Genomic DNA, 21,733 nt, shown 5'->3' with positions numbered 1-21,733 from the left:
TGTGTTGCAATGCGAATGTGCCCATTTTTAATAGTTTTATTAAGAGTAAATAAGCAATTTCGTCCCTGACTTTGACAAGTTGCATCAATTTTGTCCATGTCTTTTTTTTCATCAATTTCGTCCCCGACTTTGCATTTTTTCATCAATTTCGTCCCCAACTTTGTACTCTTGCATCAATTTAGTCCATAACTTTTCGGTTACATCAAATTGGTTCTCGACTTTGCACGATTACATCAATTTAGTTCATGACTTTACGCAGTTACATCGGTTAGGACTACTGTTGCATCAATTTGGTCATTCTGTAAGGTGGTTGTATCGATCAGATCCCAATGCGACATCAATTCGGTCCTTACCACATCAATTTAATCCCCATGCTATATTAAATTAGTCCCACTAAAATATTTTAATCCATTTGTCTTTGTTTACTCTTCTTCCTCTTCATTTCCTTATGATTCTTCTTCTTCGGACAAATCTCACTTGATTATGATTACTACCATACACTAAACCCACTGTCATAACAGAAACAGATCCCTTCACCAATGCTTAAATCCTCTCAACCCCACTATTCAATTCCAAATCCCCACTGGTAGCAACCACCGGGAGATCCTTGTTCGGATGGCGCGAGACTGGCGTGGTCGCCCCTGTTGCGGCCTGGCCATTCCCAATGCTGAGGGCTACTGCCTTTCAATCTGACTGATTTTGGGGCGGTAGGCGACGTGGTAACCCTTAACTCCGGAAGTTGAGGTGTCGCTCGTTAGGTTTTAAAGAAAGAAAGCTTGAAGGCTCGTTAATGACAAATCATCGTAGCTATGTTATTTGACCAGAATTGCTGTATAATTTCATTGCTTAGATTAGTAGGATGCTTTAGGATCTTACAGAATCGAATTTAGTTGAGTCGTTTGAAAAATATCGTATTCTAAAATCGGCTACGGACATGATGAACAAAGGATTCGAGCTAGTTTTTCGACCTGTTTTCTCCATATTTTTCACTTCCGTTTGATTCTAAACTGTAGCCTATTGTTTAAGGTTTCCACAGACACCTAAAATACATAAATTTGAGTCTTGTGGAAATAGAAACACTCTCCCGAAGTTGGTCCGATAGCCTGTCCAATGTTGTTCGTGCTTGTCACGCCCAACAAATTAGAGAGGTTCGCTTGACACGTTTCGATCTCTATTATTACTAATTTTTGCGCCTAATAACTTTTATTTCAATTTCTTATTTTTAGTAATTTTCTGGAATTTTTTTGAAAATATAAGTATTTAATATATCTTTGAAAATAAATGAAAGTTGTTGGGTTTTTGAGTCTTGGGTCTTGGGAGAGCTGAAACATACCCTCAAGTTTTTAGGATGTAACTGATATAACGAATATCATTTAATTTTGGGGTTTCATCAATTTGCCAAGTCGTTACATCAATTCAATCCCTGAACAAATTCATGGAATAGTAACACCGTCTACCATTTAACCACTTGGACTAGATTGACGTAACCGGGGATCGATCTAATGTAACGCCAAAACTCAGGGACTCGTGATCGGAAAGTCAGGGACTAAATTGATATAACCATGCAAAGTCAGGGACTAAATTGAAGTAAAAGTGCAAAGTCGGGGACGAAATTGATGTAAAAAATAAGTCAGGAATGAAATTGATGCAACTTGTAAAGTCGAAGATGAAATTGCCTATTTACTCTTTTATTTATTATTATCTATTTATTTGTTTATTTATTTATGTGTTCACTTGATATAATTTTTTTTTTCCACATAAGCATGCCCTTCAATAGCGGTCACCGGACTGGGCTAGGCTAGGCCTACTCAAATAAACTCCAAACAGATCCAAGAAGCAGGCACGCAGAGGCCCAATCAAACTAGAAGCCCAGTTGGCAATGACATGCTTTTTACAAAGAAGAATTAATGGATCGAAATACAAAAGAACAATCAGCCCACTTTCCGGTTATTAGCGACCTGGCTCATCTGCAATTATGTTTGGTGGAAAGGAAAAGAATTGATGGGAAATAGAATCTATAGAGAAATGAATTGATAAAGAATAGATCCATCAAGGAAATGAGAGGTTTTCATAGTTTGGCAGTGCAGAGTAGGCGTTTAAAATAAATGAGGAATCAAACATACTAACGATTGGGAAGACCAAAACGCCATCAATCAATATACCTTATTTTGTTTATTTTAGTATATATATCATATTTGATAAATTATATATATTTATATTAATTTTTTGTATTAAGATGTAGCAAATGGCAAGAGTTCCTCCTGTCATGCTCCCAAAAATAAAATAACATTAATTAGACTTATATAATAAAATTATTTAAAAAAAATTGAAAAGGAAAGGCAGGATTTCCAATCTGTTTCTCATCGGTCCCGTCCGTCCTATTCTTCTTCTCAACCACCACCCTTACAGGATTTCGGAGGCTCGGAGCTGGGCAAAACTCCTCATGGATCGGAGTCGGGGCTCCACGGCGAGCATTGGCAAAGGATCTCGAGCTCTCTTGCTTCTCTCGGAAGCTCATGTTATCGGGTTTTCCATAACTCACTAGCCAAGGCTAATCAGGATAATACGAGAACGGATTTGGCTTCTCCGGTCAGCTGAGGTGTCTCTGGCCGTCAGAGGTAGAGCGTCAGGGCTGCGTCGGCAGAGAAAGAAATGGGGGCGGCGCGGGGGAGGGAGTGGTAGGCAGAAGGAAAATTTAACTGATAATTGAGGGCAAACTTGGTATTTCGGTGTTATTAGTTTAAGATGGGCCTGAAAGAATTGAGCCGGAAAGTCCATTATTATTTATTTCATGATCAGGAACTATATTTCCTCACTGATCCGGAATCAGGCCCGATTCGGGAAGCTCATGAAGGATCCAAATTTGCAACCAAAATAAGGCAAACAAGCCATTTTTTTACATTCTCCGTATAATCACATGTTGTATTTGATTTTAGAGTTGAATAAAGTTGAATTTTTATTTTAATTGATTTGTAATAATTGTGTTGTTGAATCATGAGAAAAAATAACGAATAGTTAAGAAAAGATAATGATTATATCGTTGAATTGTGAAAAAAAATAATGAATAGTTGAAAGAATTTAATATTAAAAATTAAATTGAATCATTAAAAAAATTAAAAAAATAAGAAAAAGTAATAATTGTGTTGTTAAATTGAAGATAAGTGAAGTTAAAGTAAAATAAAGTTAAGTAGAGTTAAAAAAATTTCTTTAACCAAACGGGACAAAGTTTCGAGCAACCTGGGTCTTTCTTTTTCCTTTTTATATTAATAAATAATAACAAATAAAGAACGAACTAAAAAACCAAAAAAAAAAAAAAAAAAAAAAACTTTCACTTATCCTCAAGAATTGCAGGCCACTTCCCGTCAGGAAAAAGGATGCCATGTAAAAGTTAATGACAGGGGAGGGAGAGAGACAAGGGACCTTATCTGCAGAAGGAAATAACCAAAACGACACAAAAGGTCCACAAAAAAAGTTTTTGAAACGTGCTTCTTCATTGAAAGTCTTACCTCCCCTTAGCCGACTCATCAAACTCTTCAACCCCCTATAAATATTTAATAGCCTGTGCATGTCCCTTTCCCTCTTAAAAGCTGAGGATTCTGCCTTAACCATAAAGAATTCCATAAGAGTCTGAAAACCACGGAGAGGCTTGGGGCTGAGGGAATTACATCCAAGCTCTTCATTTTTGTAATTCTACTGCAAAGGACTACCTAGAAGAGAAAATTATTATAGAGTTGGTCATAAATGTTGTTTTCTTTTGCATATCTCTAAACATTTGGAGATGTATAGAAAAAAGAGGCTTCGGGCAGAGGAAGACTTACCAGCAGTAAGTTACGAGAGGAGCTGCAAATATAGAGAAAAACGTACATTATCAACCATCAAAGTCCAAAAAAGCTGAATTAATCAAGAATAGCGTCGGAAGTAGAAGCCAAAAAAAAGGTGAGTTCTTCACTTCAGTAATTTGTAGCACTGGACCGCCTGAGACAATGTTCCTTACCGGGCTTTCCTGATTGTCGTTTCTTCGCTGAACTTGCACAGATATTGGAGCTCTATTTTCAAAATTTCCGTACCACTAAAAAGAGGCGTAAAAACCACTATATGTTACGCATTCTATTTATTTTTTTTACTTAATTTTTCTGTGTGGATTATGTGAATGTATTTGTTTCATATTGGATGAAATTTAGAGACGCAGCAGCTTACATGATTTTTGGCAGGTTAGTAATTACCTCGCATGAATGTTGTTTATCTTTGCAGCGTTTCAGGAGAAATTTAACCTGTCTTTCCAATCTTCCCTCAGCAAACAAAGGCGCGTAAGTCAATATATGGCATATCACTGTTTTCTCTGGCTTAGCTAAGTTGCCACATGTGCTAATAGGAAAAAACAGAAACGTGGGTCGTGGCTGAGAGGGATTTTATAAATTCTTCTCTTTCTAAATTTTATTTGTTATTATTTCATTCATGATGATACTGCCTGACGAGAAAATTTTAGTGGGTTAACTTACATGATTGTTGTTTTCTTTTGCAGTGTCTATGAAGAAGATTTGAAGCGGTATCTTCAAATTTTTGCTGCTAACAGAAGCATGTAACTTAGCATTAGCAAGAAAATCACCAAAAATTGTGAGAAAGAACAGCTTTACAGAGAAATGAAGCTCCAGCTCCAACCTTTAATATTCATGTATATGTCTACTAACTGAAACATTTTCAATTGTCAGTAGTTCTTTTATGGATCCAAGCGTGGACACCTTCAAATTATATTAAGAAGGTTGCTCATGAATGTGAAAAAAGGAACTGGTATTAGTAGCTGGAGAGAGCACTTCACAAGGCATTTTGTTTTCTGGCGACATGTATGAACATACAAAGGTCGTAGTGGTTATATATATATATATGTATATATTGTATAAAAGAGAGTAACAACATTGTATAATGAATAGACGAACAAAAGAACAATTTATTCAGCATGATAGCTCAGACGAAATTACTATTTACTTAAAATAAAAATTATTATTATGCAATTGTCAGCAAAGAAATTACAAATTACTCTTTACTATTGTGTTGGAAAACACGAACAATTATGGCTTATTATTTTCTTTTTGTCCAACAGCTATTGACATTTCTTTGTAGAACGCCGGTCCAATATATGTAGCATTCTACCGAAAGAAATTATTCCACCTAATAATCCTATGACTATGAGGTAACGTGATTATAAGTTCAAGGATCGATCACATGCAGGGTAGAATTATACTATACTTGATGGAGAGCCACCTGCAAGGACTTCAGCGGAATTCCACGTCTCAAGCAAGAGGAGCAGACGAGCAGTCGCTGAAGAAGCAAGAGGAAGCCCATTGACATTGCAAACCTGGCCGGGCGTAGAGAACGGAGAAGATGTAGGAAGATAGAGCTAATCAAAATTAGGGATTCTCTCTTTCGAGAGGATTCCAATGGAAGAGATGATTCAGAAAATATAATACCCCAAAAAAATTGAAAATATATATATATATATATAAGATTATGTAAGTTATAGTTACATAGTTGGAGCGCGGGCTATAGTTTTGACTTTTGAGGACAATTGCGTAGCCCCACTCTCTCTTTAGTAGAAGCCCTAAGTCGAGCCACCCTCACCGGCGCGTCCGGCTCCGGCCAAGCGCGTCCAGTCACACCGCCACCGGGATCAGGAATCCGACGCCTCCCTCTATCTGCTGGTTGTCTCCGCTCCTGGTGGCTCCCCTCCCTTTACCCTTTCCTCCCTACTCCTCCTACTCTCCGGACATGTGACGATGGCTAAAGGAGGCAGCATCGTCGTCGGTGACTCGGCTCTGATCAGGAGATCCTTCGCTCCTCCACGACGTCGCGGTCCTCAGTCTCAACTTTTAGCCGGACGTACCTGGAGCTCCTCCGCGGGTCTCGGTTGGTTGTCCTCTGCCATGGCTGCGACGCGGGTTACGAAGCTCATCCATGGGGCGGGTCTCCACTGCCTCAGCATGTTCCTTCACGGGTCGACCTCAGCCGCATACGATCGAGACTGTGTTTGTTAGCGTCCCGGAGGTTGCGACGACACTCCTCCTCCTCTTCGTTTCCGGCGGAGCGTGGAGGTGTCCCTCGATGGAGTAGTCTCCCGCTCCCCAACCGGATCGCGCCATCTCCTGGCTCCGAGCAGATCGGTAAGGGAGAGGGGAGTCAACCCTCAATTCCTCGGTTCGACCCAACAGAGGCTGGCTGGTTTCGACCCGCCTCGGCTCGACCTGGCAGAGGTCGACCAAATTCGACCCGATAGATGCTGGTTGATCCGACCCGGTAGGCGGACCCCATCGACTTGGATCGAACTGCCTGACCCGACTATCTGCAGCCCGACCACCCTTGCTCCAATCCAATTGGCTCCCAGCATATCGACTGCCCCTGCTCCGATTCGGTCGGCGACGTCATCTCTAGTCTGTCTGATTATTCCGACTGTTCCTGTGATGGACTAGACTGATGAAGATACAGCTGAGAAGAAGAGAAGATAGAAGAGGGAAAGAAGATCGAAGAGAAGCAGAGAAATTCAGAGGATTTCCAGAAAACAATATTCTTCATTCCTGAATAGAGTTGTGATTACATCAGTGATCCTTTATACTAGGAATTACCGACTCACGCTATTCTTGCTTCTCTGTAACTAACTTCTTCAGACTTATGAAATATACCCCTACTCTCCTATTTGTTATATTCTCGTCTCTCACTCTTCTTTTCTTATAATTTGACCCCGCAATTCCTCTTTTATTACAATCGACTCCTTTGCCCTCTTTTAACCCGTAACATTCCCCTCCCCTTCAAAACCCTTGCCCTCAAGGTCGAACCACGGGAATCGCCATCTGAGCTCATCGGCGTACTCCCAGGTCGCCTCTGCTGGGGAAGTGTGGGTCCAGTGGACAAGCACTTGGGCGGCCGCCTTATTTCCTCTTCTCACCATCCTTCTTTCCATTATTGCAGATGGCTGCATCGTTAGAGCTTCTGAGTCGTCAGCCGATATGGGTAGCTCAGTTGAACAATTAGCGACCCCGATAGCTTTCTTCAATTGCGAGACGTGGAACACAGGGTGGATCTGTGCTGAAGCAGGTAACTTTAATTTGTAAGCTACTTTACCGATTTTGTCCATGATTTCGTAAGGGCCATAAAATCGGGGAGAAAGCTTCTCTGATATTCGATTAGCTGCTGTATGTTGTCTGTATGGTTGTAGCTTTAGGTATACGGAATCTCCAATTGAAAACTCCCTCTCGGTTCTTTTCTTGTCTGCCTGCACTTTCATCCTCTCCTGTGCCCTTTTTAGATGAAACTTGAGGGTTCTGATCATACCTTCTCTGTCAGTCATATATGTGTCGACTGCTGCTACCGTTGAGTCATGAGGGAAGTAGGGCATGTTCAAGGGGGGTTGAAACCCGTAGAGTGCTTCAAAGGGTGTCCTCCCTGTAGAATTGTGATAGGTAGTGTTATACCACCACTCTGCCAGGGGTATCCATTTAGCCCACATAGATGGCTTATCTCCGGTCATACACCTTAAATAGGTCTCCAGGCACTTGTTGACAGCCTCCGACTGCCCATCTGTCTGTGGGTGGTAGGCCGTGGATGCTAGCAGCTCCACCCCTTGAAGTCTGAATAAGTCCTGCCAAAACTTGCTCAGAAACACAGGGTCTCGGTCACTTACGATAGTTTCCGGCATCCCGTGTAGTTTAAAAACATTGTCCAAAAAAGCTTGGGCTACTGTTGAGGCTGAATAGGGGTGAGAGAGAGACATGAAATGGGCGTATTTGGTGCACCTGTCGACTACCACGAATATTACTTCCTTCCCCATAGACTTAGGGAGACCCTCGATAAAGTCCATGGTAATGTCGGTGAAGACTGACCTGGGCATAGGTAATGGTTGGAGGAGACCAGGGTAAGCGAGGTGTTCTGCCTTGTTTTGTTGACAAATCTGACATTCCCTCACGAACTGCCTGACTTGTCTCCACAGTCCCTTCCAGTACATGAGACTTGCTATTCTCTTAGCAGTTGCTTGTGCCCCAGAATGCCCTCCTATGGGACTTGAGTGGTAAGCTGCAATGATATCCTGTTGTAAGGAAATGTCATTACCTACTACGAGTCTCCCATTTCTTCTTAGTTGCCCATCCTGCCATGTGAACTTTGGGTGTGAGTTTGATTCTTCCCTTATAGCTACTATTAGCTGTTGCATCTTATGATCCGAGCTCCAACTTTCTTGAATTCTGCTCAAAAAACTTGTAGACATCGTAGATAGTGCCATAGAACAGAGTTCCTGTCCTGATATGCGAGAGAGTGCGTCTGCTGCCACGTTCTCCTTACCCCTTTTATAGCTTATCTCGTAATCATACCCCAATAGCTTGGCCAGCCATGTGTGTTGGAGAGGGGTGTTGAGCCTCTGTTCCAGGAGGTATTTTAAGCTTTGGTGATCTGTTTTGATGATGAAATGTCTTCCACTCAAATAATGACTCCACTTTTTGACTGCATAGAGTATGGCAAAGAGTTCTCTTTCATACACTGAGAGTGCTTGATGTTTAGGAGCTAGCACCTTGCTGATATATGCTATAGGATGCCCCCCTTGCTGCAACACAGCCCCAATCCCTATTCCCGAAGCATCTGTCTCCACCACAAACTCTCTTGAGAAGTCAGGTAAAGCTAGTACAGGAGTAGAGGTCATGGCCTTCTTAAGCTCCTCGAAAGCTTCCTGAGCTGCCTCATTCCACCTGAAAGAATCCTTCTTGAGAAGATCTGTGAGAGGTCTACTTATACCTCCATAATTCTTCACAAACCTCCTATAGTACCCTGTGAGACCCAAGAATCCCCTTAACTGTTTCACAGTAGTAGGTAAAGGCCACTCTTGTACTGCCCTTAATTTCCTGGGGTCTGTTGATACCCCTGCAGCCGAGACATAATGTCCTAGGTACTCCACCTTATCCTCCCCAAAATTGCATTTAGATTGCTTTGCAAAGAGGGAGTGCTCTCGTAGCAGCATGAATACCTTCCTCAAGTGTTCCATATGTCTTCTCCAATCCTGACTGAACACCAGAATATCATCAAAAAAAACTAATACAAATTTTCTGAGATATGGTCTGAATACCTCATTCATCAGACCCTGGAATGTTGAGGGTGCATTAGTGAGCCCGAAGGGCATAACCAGAAACTCATAATGTCCCTCATGAGTTCGGAAGGCTGTCTTATGCACATCTCTTTCATACATTCGAATCTGGTGGTAACCAGACCTCAAGTCGATTTTTGAAAAGACTGAGGACCCATGCAACTCATCCAGTAATTCTTCCACCAGGGGAATAGGGAACTTGTCTTTAACAGTCAAGTTGTTGAGACTCCTGTAATCAACACACATCCTCCATGAACCATCCTTCTTCTTCACTAACACCACAGGAGATGAGAATGGGCTATGACTGGACTGTATAATTCCCGACTCTATCATCTCTCTTGTCATCTTCTCAATAACGTCTTTCTGTAGTGCAGGGTACCTGTAGGGTCTGATGTTTACTGCCTGACCCCCTTCTTTGAGTGGAATCCTGTGATCATGTGCCCTTTTGGGAGGTAGGCCTTGAGGTTCCCTAAAAACATCTTCAAATTCTCTGAGCAGTAACTCCAGTTCAGGTGTTTTTTTATTTTCCTGACTGCTGCTGACTTGCACCTTGCTGGTACAAGTTAATTCCAACGTGCAGAGCTGCACCCTGGATAGCTGATCCTTTTTTTGTAACAGTTTCTCCATTTGTTCCTCTCCGATGGTCTTGAGTTCTTCAGAATTACTCCCTTGTAATATACTCTCCTCATCTCCTACCACAAATTTCATCTGCAATTCCTTGAAATTCCACAGTATATCCCCCAAGGTCGATAGCCACTGTACCCCTAGGACCATATCGTAACTTTCCAAGGGAAGCAGTAGCATATCTGCCTCATACTCTCTGCCTTGCATCTTCCACCTGAACTTCTTGCACACTTTTTTACAATTCAGTTCATTACCATTAGCCACTGCCACCTTCACCATTGGCATAGGCTCAGTTAGACACCCCAGCCTTCCTCCTACCTCCTCATTAAGGAAATTGTGAGTACTACCAGAGTCCACCAGAATGTGTAGCAATCGTCTGCCCACAGTACCCACCACCCTCATGGTTTGAAAACTTTGAGTGCCCAAGAGAGCATTTAAGGATATCTGTGGTGGTGGAATCTCCTCCAATTCTTCCTCTGTTGACACTTCTTGATCTTCTTCGACTGCTTCCACTTCAATAAGGAAGGCCTGCCTTCTTGAACATTTGTGCCCAGGTACGAACTTCTCCTCACACCAAAAACAAAGATTCTTAGCCCTTTTCTCATCCATTTCCTTCTGAGTCAGTGTTCTGTGGGGGCGGTTGTGTAATGGTGGTGTATTTCGTGGGGAATTATGGCTTGGCAGTGGCAGTAGGCCATTGCCAGTGTTCTTGTAGTTGCTGGTCATGGTGTTTCTGGAAGTGATAAGTGGGTTGCTTTTAAGAGTATTTGTAGTAATGCTTGGGGAGTGTGTGTGGTTGTTGCTAGTGAAAGGATTATGTAGCTTTGGAATGGGAGAGCCTGGTTTGTGTAGGACTGTGTAGGTTGATTCTTGTAGTTTGGCTAGGGAATAAGCTTGAGTTAGTGTGGTAGGATGAAACATGCGAATGGGTAGCTGGATTTCGCTTTTCAGTCCCCCCAGAAAATGGCTAAGAGCATCAGATTCAGTGATTGTAACCCTGTTCAGTAAGGCGTCGAATTCCGTCATGTAGTCTTGCACAAATCCAACCTGTCTAAGGTTTTTTAGATCTGCCATAGGGTCTTCATACCCCGAATCACCAAACCTCGATACCACCGCTGTCACATATTCACTCCAGATCACTGCCTTCCCTTCTACTCCCAGTGACCTCACATACGCCTGGTGCCACTGTAATGCCCTTCCCTCGAGGTGGATAGCCACCAATTTCACCTTAACATCATCAGGAGTCATGTCTACTTCGAAAAATTGTTCGCACCTATACAACCATTCTCTTACTCCCTCACCACTGAACCTAGGAAATTCGAGCTTGCCTATTCTGGCAGTAGCAGAATAGTGTCCCACATCAGATCCACTAGTTTGATGAGAGACAGATTTCGACTCACCAATTTGCAGATGCTGCATCAGGCGACTCTGCTGTAGTGCGAGTCCACTGATCATCTCAGTCAGTTGATCGATCCTGCTATTGGTGTTGCTTGTGCTGCTTTTGAGCTCGATGATTGCCTTATCTTGCTCTTCCAATGCTGTGGCCATCTTGCTAACTTCCTGTGCCCGTGTCCCCATAGGTGCCAGGAGGTGGCTCTGATACCAACTGTGATGGACTAGACTGATGAAGATACAGCTGAGAAGAAGAGAAGATAGAAGAGGGAAAGAAGATCGAAGAGAAGCAGAGAAATTCAGAGGATTTCCAGAAAACAATATTCTTCATTCCTGAATAGAGTTGTGATTACATCAGTGATCCTTTATACTAGGAATTACTGACTCACGCTATTCTTGCTTCTCTGTAACTAACTTCTTCAGACTTATGAAATATACCCCTACTCTCCTATTTGTTATATTCTCGTCTCTCACTCTTCTTTTCTTATAATTTGACCCCGCAATTCCTCTTTTATTACAATCGACTCCTTTGCCCTCTTTTAACCCGTAACAGTTCCCCCCCCCAGACGTCGATTTCTTCTCTGTGGAAGCCCGCCCCTGGCAACGCGATGGAATCCTCGCCCTCCACCAAAAAGGATCACACTCTTGGGTTAGTCGATTGTACCAACCGCCTGCAACTCCGACCTTTTGTGGCCATGCCCTTTTATGTTGGTTTATTGCAGGTTTCGGCTCCTTGACGACGTGTCTGGTTTGAATCGATCAAAGAAGCTAAGTACTATGATTCGATGGTTTGACTGATTTCTGATTAGTTAGGTTGCCACTGGTTTGAGCCTATCATAGGAACGTAGCTGAATTGATTTGAATGTCTATGGCTTGGCCGTTTAGGATTTACTGGTTTCAACGCTCGACAACAGTCACCGGTTTGAGCCGATCAACGAAGCTGTGCTTCTTTAGTTTGATAGTTTGGCTGATTAGATTAGTTTGACCGCTGGTTTGAACTGATTGAATAACATTGCTGAATTGATTTGATTGTCGAGGAATGGGGCTGTCCAGGAATCGGTTGATTGATTCGCCTATGGGTACCATCTGTGAAAGGTTCCTGCGCGGGATACCGGTCCAAGACTCCCCTGGCTCTAATTCTTTGTTCCCCCAACAGTGACAGTCTTTATATGGATTGCGCTTATGCTCTACTTCCCGTTTTTCACTAGGGTCTGTATATAGTTCCGCTTAGGAGATTGAGAACGAATACAACAACTGGATTGATCTCTGCAATTGTATCAATACTTATTCGATGTGTTTTTGCCGTTTTTATCCTCTTCTGCAGTTATCTAGGGGGTATTTGTATTTTCGAGCTCTATAATGTACCATCTTGGACATTTTCCCCGTATCCGTTTTTGTCATCAATGAATATTCATTGACTTGTCGATCCAAAAAAAAAAAAAGCTCGGGCTTTAGGGCCATACATGTTTAGGTGTCTAACCCATGGGCTTTAAAATACATGGCATGTGCATCTACACGGGCTGAACTCTCTAGTTTAAGAGTAAAACATGATTTTGGTAAATGAGGTTTATCGTGACAGTCAAATTGGTTATCCAAAAAATTTTGCCATCAATATAGTCCTTGAACTTCAATTCCATTCGTCAAAATGGTCACAATTTAAATGTGACTTACAGAAATTTTACTATCATCTTACATTTCTTAATGTGGTCAGAAAAATTCATAAAAAAACAACCATTGGATCAAAACAATGTATTATTGATTTTTTTATGATGAATATTTTTTAATTATTGAAAAAAGAAAAACGTGAGAGATATGAGAGCTTGAGTGCAGCCCAGTCCAGGTGGGAGTCCAGGTGGGAGGTCGCTGGCGGGGAAGCCCGCACCCAACTTCCCCCTCTTTTGTCCCTCTCTCTTTATGAATGGGGGTAGTTCAAATGGGGCTCCCCGGCTCACTATCTCCCTATAAGATGAGGTCGCCGAAAGTGACAATAGCCTCCGGTTACCTCACTTTGTGAGGAGATCATCGGCGGATGAGCTCCCCCTTTGTTCCTTATCTTTTCGAAGGACAGTGAATAGACAAGGAAGCTCTGGTAGGGATCTCCCTATTTCCTTTTTCTTTAGAAAAATGAAAATATTCATTTTTAGAACAAATTATATAATACAACGTCATTTTGGATCACGTTGTCCGAAAGCGTGTCATATTTTTATTTTATATTTTTTTTTACGAGGGAGAACGAGTGCCACTGGAACTCCCTCTTGTTCTAACTCCCTTTGATAGGAGAGCGAATGGAGAAGAGCCCCACCCAAGCTCTCCCTGTCGGTGACTTTCACCCATGGTGAGGTCGCCGGAGACTTCCTAACGCCTCCGATGACCTTGCCCGGGTAGGAGGTTGCCGACATGGGAGTCAAGCCCCACCCAAACTCCCACTTTCCATCTTCTTTATTCTTTTTTTCTTTTTTTAATAAGTAAAAAAAATATAAACCCAAAAATGGCTTAATATTACGTCATTTTGGTCCAATGGGTTTTTTATTAGTTCTTCTGATGGTGTTAAGCCACGTAGGACGTGACATAAGATTTTCATCAGTCACATTTTACATCGAACTATTTTGAAAGATGGAATTGAAGTCCGTGGACTATATTGGCAGTAAAATTTCTTGGTTGACCAAATTGATAATCGTGGGAAACCTCATGAATCAAAATGATAGTTCACTCTTTATTTAATTCAATAAGACCATTGCCATTATTATTTATGTGTGTCATTTTCTGATGATTCTTTATAGAAATTTCTTTTTATTCCTAACTAGTTGATCAACTAGTTTTTGTCAATTTCTGTAGGATCGAAAGTACATAATTAACTCATATGACATACAAATAAAATTTAAATATGAAGAAAAAGTATGTTAAAAACTATGTATTTTGTCAAATAGATCCTAAAACTAATAGAAACCATGAGTGTAAACAAATGCTTAATCTAGTCTAGTGGAAATGCGAATAACAAGGTTGGTTCGATAGGAAACGAAGCAACTTCATTAGTGAAGACCTAAGTTTCCGTGTCATGTATTTATAGACATATGACATGCTGAACTCGAACAATTTCAAATAAATCGAGGAGTTCTTTCCATTTATCGAGAAAAATTTTAAATTTTCAAGAAATTTAATTAAATACTATTACATGCAATGGATATGGACACGTTACTAAAATACGTCGAATATGGCACAAGCAAAACGTTATGTAGGTTCATTGAACCGAAATCGAGAGATTTAGTGCAACATAGAGATGAGGGTTTGTAATTGCACTTATGTGGCACTTCATCATCTATGCGCTCCGGTTTTTATATATTATAATTGACAATTGATATCACATTTCATCCTTAATTTGATTATTACTGTCCCGGATGGACTTTGTGTTTTATTTTATTAGTTAATATTATTCTTCCTTCGCAATCTAATAGAAAACAAAGAAAATGTTGATGGATAAACACATTTTTTAAATAATAATAATAATAATAATAATATACTTTTTTTTCAGTTACAAAAGAGGCTAAATGCCTAGTACAATTAAAGAGAAATCCTAAATAATTAATAAATAGATATTGATAGTCTCACTTGGTATTGAACATGGGATCTTAAGGTCAGCATGTGAAAGTTACAATACACTATACATTCTTTTGACAATAAATATGCTTTTTCAAATTGTCAAATATTGCGATAAACACTTTATTAATTAATAATACGGCATCGACTGTCCTAAGTTTAATCCTTACCTATGAAACATATATATTTTATTTTATTTTATTTCATTTTCTATCCATTTACTAACGTTATGACCTCCCTCAACCTAAAGAGAGAGAGAGAGAAACACAAAAATGCCTTCATTTTGCTGTCAAACGGAGGAAAGCTCTCAATGCATGCAGAGTGATGCCTAACGTGGCATCATTTCCTTCTGCTCTATCCCTTTCTTTGTGGGCGGTGGGCGTTGAAACGAAGAACATATATATCATCATCATACAGTATATACAATACAATACATAACGTGAAATTTTGCTCGCTAGCTCCCCATTACTCCCTACCACCACCAGCTAATAGCTTAGCGAGCTGTTTCCCCCTTTCTCCTGCTATCCGCATTGATCCAACAATTCCAAAACCATCCCTCCCTCCGCTAGCTAGGTAGCTAAGCTAGCTTCATTTACCGTGATTCGAAATCAAGAGTTACATCACATTGTTATTAATTATAATATGGCCGATTTGATCCACAAGGTTTTGAACCTTGTAATTCCTCCTCCTTCTATAGCAACCCTCCTCTTCCTCCTCCCACCCTACCTCTTCTTCAAGTCCCTCCTCGCCTTGATTAATTCCTTATTCAGCGAGAACGTCGCTGGAAAAGTCGTCCTCATCACCGGAGCTCCTCTGGCATCGGGGAGGTGCAACGACCGATCCATGACTAATTCTTTTGTCTCCAAATTAAGTTTGATTAATAATATTTATACACACAGTTTGGAATAATATTATTTCAATTAATGCGATCGAGTTATAACTTTTATTTTCTTCTATGCCTGCTGATATTTCATGCTATATATTTAATATTTCATTTTTTCGGTGCAAGATAACAAAGCATCTCGCTTACGTGTACGCATCGAGCGGGGCTTGTCTGGCGCTTGTGGCGAGGAAGGAGAGTCAGCTCGTGGAAGTGGCTAACAGCGTGTACCAGCTCGGCTCCCCCGACGTGATAATCATCAGAGCAGACGTCTCCAAGGTAGATGATTGCCAGCGGTTTGTTGATGAGACTGTGAGCCACTTCGGATGGCGTAAGTACACACACACATATGTATTATGTATGCATATTATATTCTATATTATATATAACCCCACCACAGCTTACGGGAATGAAATTAAGCACTTGAGTTAAGCGAGCCGTTTTAAGATTTCACATAATGGTTCTCCTTCTCTGTCATCACAAGTGGATCATCTGGTTAACAACGCGGGGATTGCACTGGTTTCTTGGTTCGAGGACTGCCATGATATTACTATCTATGGTACTGGTTTTAATCTGTTCTGTTCTCCTGCGCACTCTGATTCCTGTAATATCTTCTTTCCAAATGACTGCCTGCTCGCCCAGACTCGCGATTTATTGCATGCCTGTACTCCCGGCTGGGCCAGACGATGGTAGAGTATTATTTGTGCCTTCTTTTCTTATTTTCTTTTTCTTTTCTTTTTTTTTTCCTTTTTTTGATGAAACTGTTTTCAGGGGTTTACATTAGCATTACAATATTTCATACATAACATGAATTGAATGGCTGTTTTTCAAGTGTTGCCTGCCTGCATGATGTCACTGACTCACATGTACTTCATTCACATATGAATATTAAAAGGACGTAAATTTCTGGGGTTCTGCGTATAGCTCCTACTTTGCCATTCCCCACCTGACGCAGAGCAGGGGCAAGATCGTGGCTGTAGCCTCCGCTGCTTCATAGTTGCACTGTGCCCAGACTCAGCTTCTACTCCGTATGTAATTAATTAGCAGCACTCATCAGTTCCTGATCTCCTTTTCTATGTGTTCATACATCGTCGGTACTTTAATTTATTAGTTAGTTACTGCCAGTTATATGGATACGGGAGATCGAGAATAACTGAAGCGAGTATGTACTAAATAACTTTAACTTACTGTGTGTTCTGGTATATATTCAGGCAAGCAAAGCAGCTGGAGTTACCTTCTACGAGACGTTGAGGACCGAACTTTGATTGGATGTCAGCATAACGATTGTGACACCCGGTTTGATTGAGTCGGAGATGACACAGGGGAAGTTTTGATCAAAGGATGGAGTAATGATATTGGATCCTGAGTTAAGAGATGTGAACCAATTATTTATAGAATCCTATCCTAGAGCGAGCTGTCGATCTTCAGACTGGTGTTAATATATATAAATAAATCAGTACTTAATTAAGAAGGGTTTAGTGTATCATTAATTTTTGTGAACGTCTTTTGGGGTTGTGTGTGGCAGGTTGAAGTAAGCTTATTGCCAATCAGGTCGGTGAAAGTGGTGGCTGAGAAGATCGTGAACGGGGCATGCAGGGGACACGGCTACTTATCGGAACCGGGTTGGATCAAGGCATCCATGTACTGGAAGGTGTTCTGTCCGGAGATCCTGGAATGAGCTAATAGGCTGCTCCTGGTGTCGGGGTTGATGGCAGAGGAGGAGGATCCCGATAGGAATGCGATCAGTAAGAAGATATTGGACTGGAGTGGTCTCAAGCAGTACTTGTATCCCACCTCTGTCCAGTTCCCTGATCTTCTTGCTAATAAAGGTTCTGACTTGATGATTAATTAATTACTTAGCCAGCTGCAGCTACAGCTAGCTACTGCATGCTGCTGCCATATATGTATGCGTTTTTCTTATAATATATAATGCTTAATAAATGTAATTATATATTGCTGTCATCAACATATGTTACGGAACAGTGCAGTACTACGTATATGGAGAATAGCTAGCTCAGATGGTCTGTACGCACCCGCGCGCGTATGTTAAATAAAAGTTGTATGTAGTCTGTGAATCATTGGAATTAATGGACTTTGCGTTTCATGACAACTTCTGCGTGCTTCATGAGTTGCTCTCTAACGAGCTTCTGGTACAGGAATGCTGCCCCTTTGAACCGGGGAAGAACCAACCATGCCACCAACACTAACTTCAGGTCGTACCATATGGGTATCCTGCAATTAAATAAATTAATTTCGTAAACAATTTATTAACTTTCTATAAATATATACATATCATTGAAAATTAGAAAGTAGCTACTGCGATGCTATATTAGTTATGGAAAGAAACCAGAGAAAAAAAGGATTGCGATTAATGTCGGTCTATTGATGATTGTGTTGATTGGGTGTTTGAATATTGTGTATATATATATATATATATATATATATGAATTATAGCGATGGATTGCAATATGATATTGTATAAACGTACCACTGGAGAAGAGGGCGGAGTAACATTTCCACAAGGGTGAGGAAGGAGTAAAAGATCCAATAAGGAAGCCATTGCTCATCTTCGATCTTTGATGTCTCTATGGCCATCACCGACGCATATCTACAACACAATGCATACATATACGTGTGTGTGAATATATATACATATATATGACAATAAGGACATATATATCGCTGGTAGAAATAGAACTAATTTAGTTAATCATGATATTCTCTACATCTATAGGTAGGTGTGAATTCAAAATAGATCCTTACATGGGATAAAGCAGCATCAACGCAGGCCTGCAGCAAGAATTAATTTTGTCCAAAGTTAAGAACAAAATAATGATTATGATGATATAAAGTCTATGCATGCTAGAAAGTAATAATAGGATCGGATCAGGAGGCCCATGATCAATTAATATGGCCGGCGGGCATGCTATAGCGAGCTAGCTGCAGCTTAATACGACGATTGTAATATATACTTACCCGGCAAGTGAATGCATTTTCGTGATGAATGTCCACAAGTGGCCCATGATCGATCCCCTGCTAGCTAATGTTGGCCTTCTCTGATGATTTGGTTATAAACCTTACGAGGCGCTGAATGGAAGATTTGCACACAACAAATAATGAAAGAGTTAATAGTACTGGCGACCGAAACCAAACAAATAAATGAGGATGGAGTATACATACATGTCTTGCAGCTAATTCCCTCAATTTATATGTGTAAGCAGGCAGGCAGGCAGGCACATGTTTGTATCTATTTATATATATATATATGCATGAGATGAGACGAGACGATAGAGGTACTTTTAGGTAATAATTGATGATCTGGTGAGATGATGGATGGAGTATTAGATTCTGCCTTAAATGTGTTGTCCCAAGACAAGCATCTGTCTGACATCTTTGCATGTTGTTTGTTTTTTTTTTTTCAATTACAAAAGAAAACACATGAATTTAATATAAAAAAATTAAAATATAATAAAAGAGTACACGTAATCTCATCATAATAAATCAAACATAAAATCTCAAAATTATCAAGTGAAAACGTGTATGTATAGACTACATTTCCTTGCTCGTCTCTTCGCATTTTGCATATTGTTGATGGCTCCCTCTCCCATCGAAAAGAGGATGTCGCTAAGGTAGCTAGTTTTTTCTCCTCTGGGCCCATATTACTTTCTTCGTGTGCGTGCTAACTGATTAAACCTGATATCATCCAAACTGGATTGTTTTGTTCTTTCCCTAAACCTCAAGGCTTCTCCAACTAACTAATCGTCCCCATCATAAAAGAAAAAACCTTCATTTAAATTACCATCGATCTATATCTATATTATATATAGTAATACTAGTTTTCTTATCTGTGTTTTACACAGGTTAATTTTAAGAGAGATTTATTTAAAATTTTATAGTTTAATTTTAAGGTATAGGCAACATAATTCTAATTAATATGATTGCTTTTAAGATTATATATTTTAATAATAATTATGAATTTTATAATATTTTCAAATTAGTCATTAGAATTGAAAGTTAATAGAATATATGTGTTTATATAGGTAGATTGATGTACATAAATTGTAGGTTGATGAAAAAGCTTCTCTCCGAATTTCCTCTAAACTTCTCCTCAATTTGCATAAAATACACATATTAGTTTAAATAGTTTGAAAATTAATTATCTCATTGGAAGAATTTATTTATCATATTGAAAATTATTATCTATGTAAAAGATTCTTATATTAATTAATTGGGTAAATATATATACTTCTACTTATCCTGTAAATTTTTTATTTTTATAATTATTTTTGTATATATTAAATTATATATACGATTATATTTATATGAATTTATGTTCTAATTTTTTGTTTAAAAGAATTTACTTATCATACCGAATATTATCTATGTAAAATATGCTCGTATTAATTAACTGAGTAGATACTTATAATTCTACTTATTGTAGAATTACATGTTGAAATAGATGTAATTATGTTTATATGAATTAATTATATAAATATTTACATTAATTTAATTTTAAAATTGTCATAATTTGACCATAACAAATTAATAATTTACGATTTATTAGTTTCTAGTCAACTTTATATATATATATATATATACACACACACACACTAGTCTTCTACCCCTGCATTGCACGAGATCTTGATATACATTACTTTTTATGACAAAGAATTAGGAAATCAACATTTATAAAAATATAATTAATGTAGATGAAAAATATAATAAAAATTATATATTCTATTGAAGAGATATTACAAACATAACAATTCTAAGAGAGAGTGAAAGAAAAGAACATCATCTTGATTAGCAATATTTACTCATATGAAAATACAAACAACACATATATTAAAAGATAATAATATATACAAAGAATTAAATATGAGTATAGATAATTTATGAAGGATAAAGTATATACAGTCCCTTAGAACAAAGATTTTTAATATATAAATTATAAATTAATATTTCAAAAAACTTGATCGCTATTATGCCTTTTCTTATCAAATAAAATTTTTTGACATAGACCCGAGAGAATCCCTCAACCAAAAGGAAGAGTTGGTCATTCGCTTAAAAATTGGGTGGGTAGTTCCATGAACTCAAAGGATGGAACCTCAAAGGATGGTATGTAAAATGAATTTTTCAATCTTCTATTTATAGGATGCTTAACATTGAACTTGGAAAAATCACATTTCTCAAAGAGTTCTATTCAGTAACCGAGAAAACTTCTCGATAACATAAATACATTGAATGTAGAAAATGCCTTCTCAATATTTTCATACATAAATTACAGATAGTGTACTTACGAAATATAGGACAAATACATGAATTTCTAATTTAGATTTAAATTCTCCGAATAGTAGAAAAGACGATCAATCGCGAGCTGAATGTTTGCTAATTAAGCTCTCACGAAGTCGCTCCTCAGCTTTTATATATTATAAATATATTTTCTTATTAAAAATATATTTTTCAATTTATAATTTAAAAGGTTTGAACAATAGTCTTTCATATTTGGGTACTTTTCAATAAAAGATTTATGATTATTTTGAAACGAATCATCTTTTTTAATGTTTATATTATGTTCAATTTTATTATTACGACATACACATATATGTTAGTTCAAATATCATATTGAAAATTTATTTTCCACCTTTTCTTTAACGCAAAGTTTATGACATCCCTACTGTAAATGTTAATTTTTTTTAATATTATGACAATACGTTCATAGTGACTTTTCTTTTACTCTACCATAAATCAAAAAGGGTGCTTTGTAGTAATATATATGAAAAATTTATATGCGATCTGTTCATTTCTTTAGTATTTTTAGCAGTTAGATTGTATTTATTCATTTTTGAACATTTATATCATTTTTATAATAATTACTCATTTTATTTGCTTACAACAAGAAAAATTAAATCATTAAATTTGAACAATAATCCTTTATTAAGTTGGACTAATTTTGAATAATTTAATAATTTTTGGATCTTTCACTATGCATTATGATCTATTTACTTGTCCATATATTAGATGAATTTATGATATTTTTACATTTAGAAATTTTTATACAATACATTTTAAATAAGTGTCCCATCTCAAGTATTATACTGTCCATTTTAAATACTAGTAGGAGAGCC

General features: G+C 38.8%; 1 protein-coding gene and 1 pseudogene across 2 annotated transcripts; one reads left to right on the top strand and one right to left on the bottom strand.

The window, feature by feature from the left end:
- The first annotated feature begins 15,140 nt into the window (after positions 1-15,140).
- LOC116188912 lies at positions 15,141-17,567 on the top strand (annotated as a pseudogene).
- On the bottom strand, positions 17,548-18,879 carry LOC116186980 (HVA22-like protein e). 2 transcript variants are annotated; one of them, XM_031515543.1, is made up of 5 exons: positions 18,786-18,879; positions 18,582-18,692; positions 18,369-18,395; positions 18,094-18,213; positions 17,548-17,837 (listed from the first exon to the last, which is right to left on the bottom strand). In XM_031515543.1, exons 2-5 carry the CDS (start codon positions 18,626-18,628, stop codon positions 17,690-17,692), a joined length of 342 nt encoding a protein of 113 aa, XP_031371403.1. In that variant the 5' UTR covers positions 18,629-18,692; positions 18,786-18,879; the 3' UTR covers positions 17,548-17,689. The 2 variants fall into 2 exon arrangements, with proteins under 2 accessions (XP_031371403.1, XP_031371404.1); XM_031515544.1 differs by lacking the exon at positions 18,786-18,879 and having other exon boundaries at positions 18,582-18,768.
- Between the last annotated feature and the right edge of the window lie 2,854 nt (positions 18,880-21,733).

The sequence above is a fragment of the Punica granatum genome, chromosome 8 (genome assembly GCF_007655135.1).
Source record: "Punica granatum isolate Tunisia-2019 chromosome 8, ASM765513v2, whole genome shotgun sequence".
Taxonomy (NCBI): domain Eukaryota; kingdom Viridiplantae; phylum Streptophyta; class Magnoliopsida; order Myrtales; family Lythraceae; genus Punica; species Punica granatum.
The sequence above is the reverse complement of the archived record's forward strand: the minus strand, read 5'-3'. Positions and strand labels throughout refer to the sequence as shown.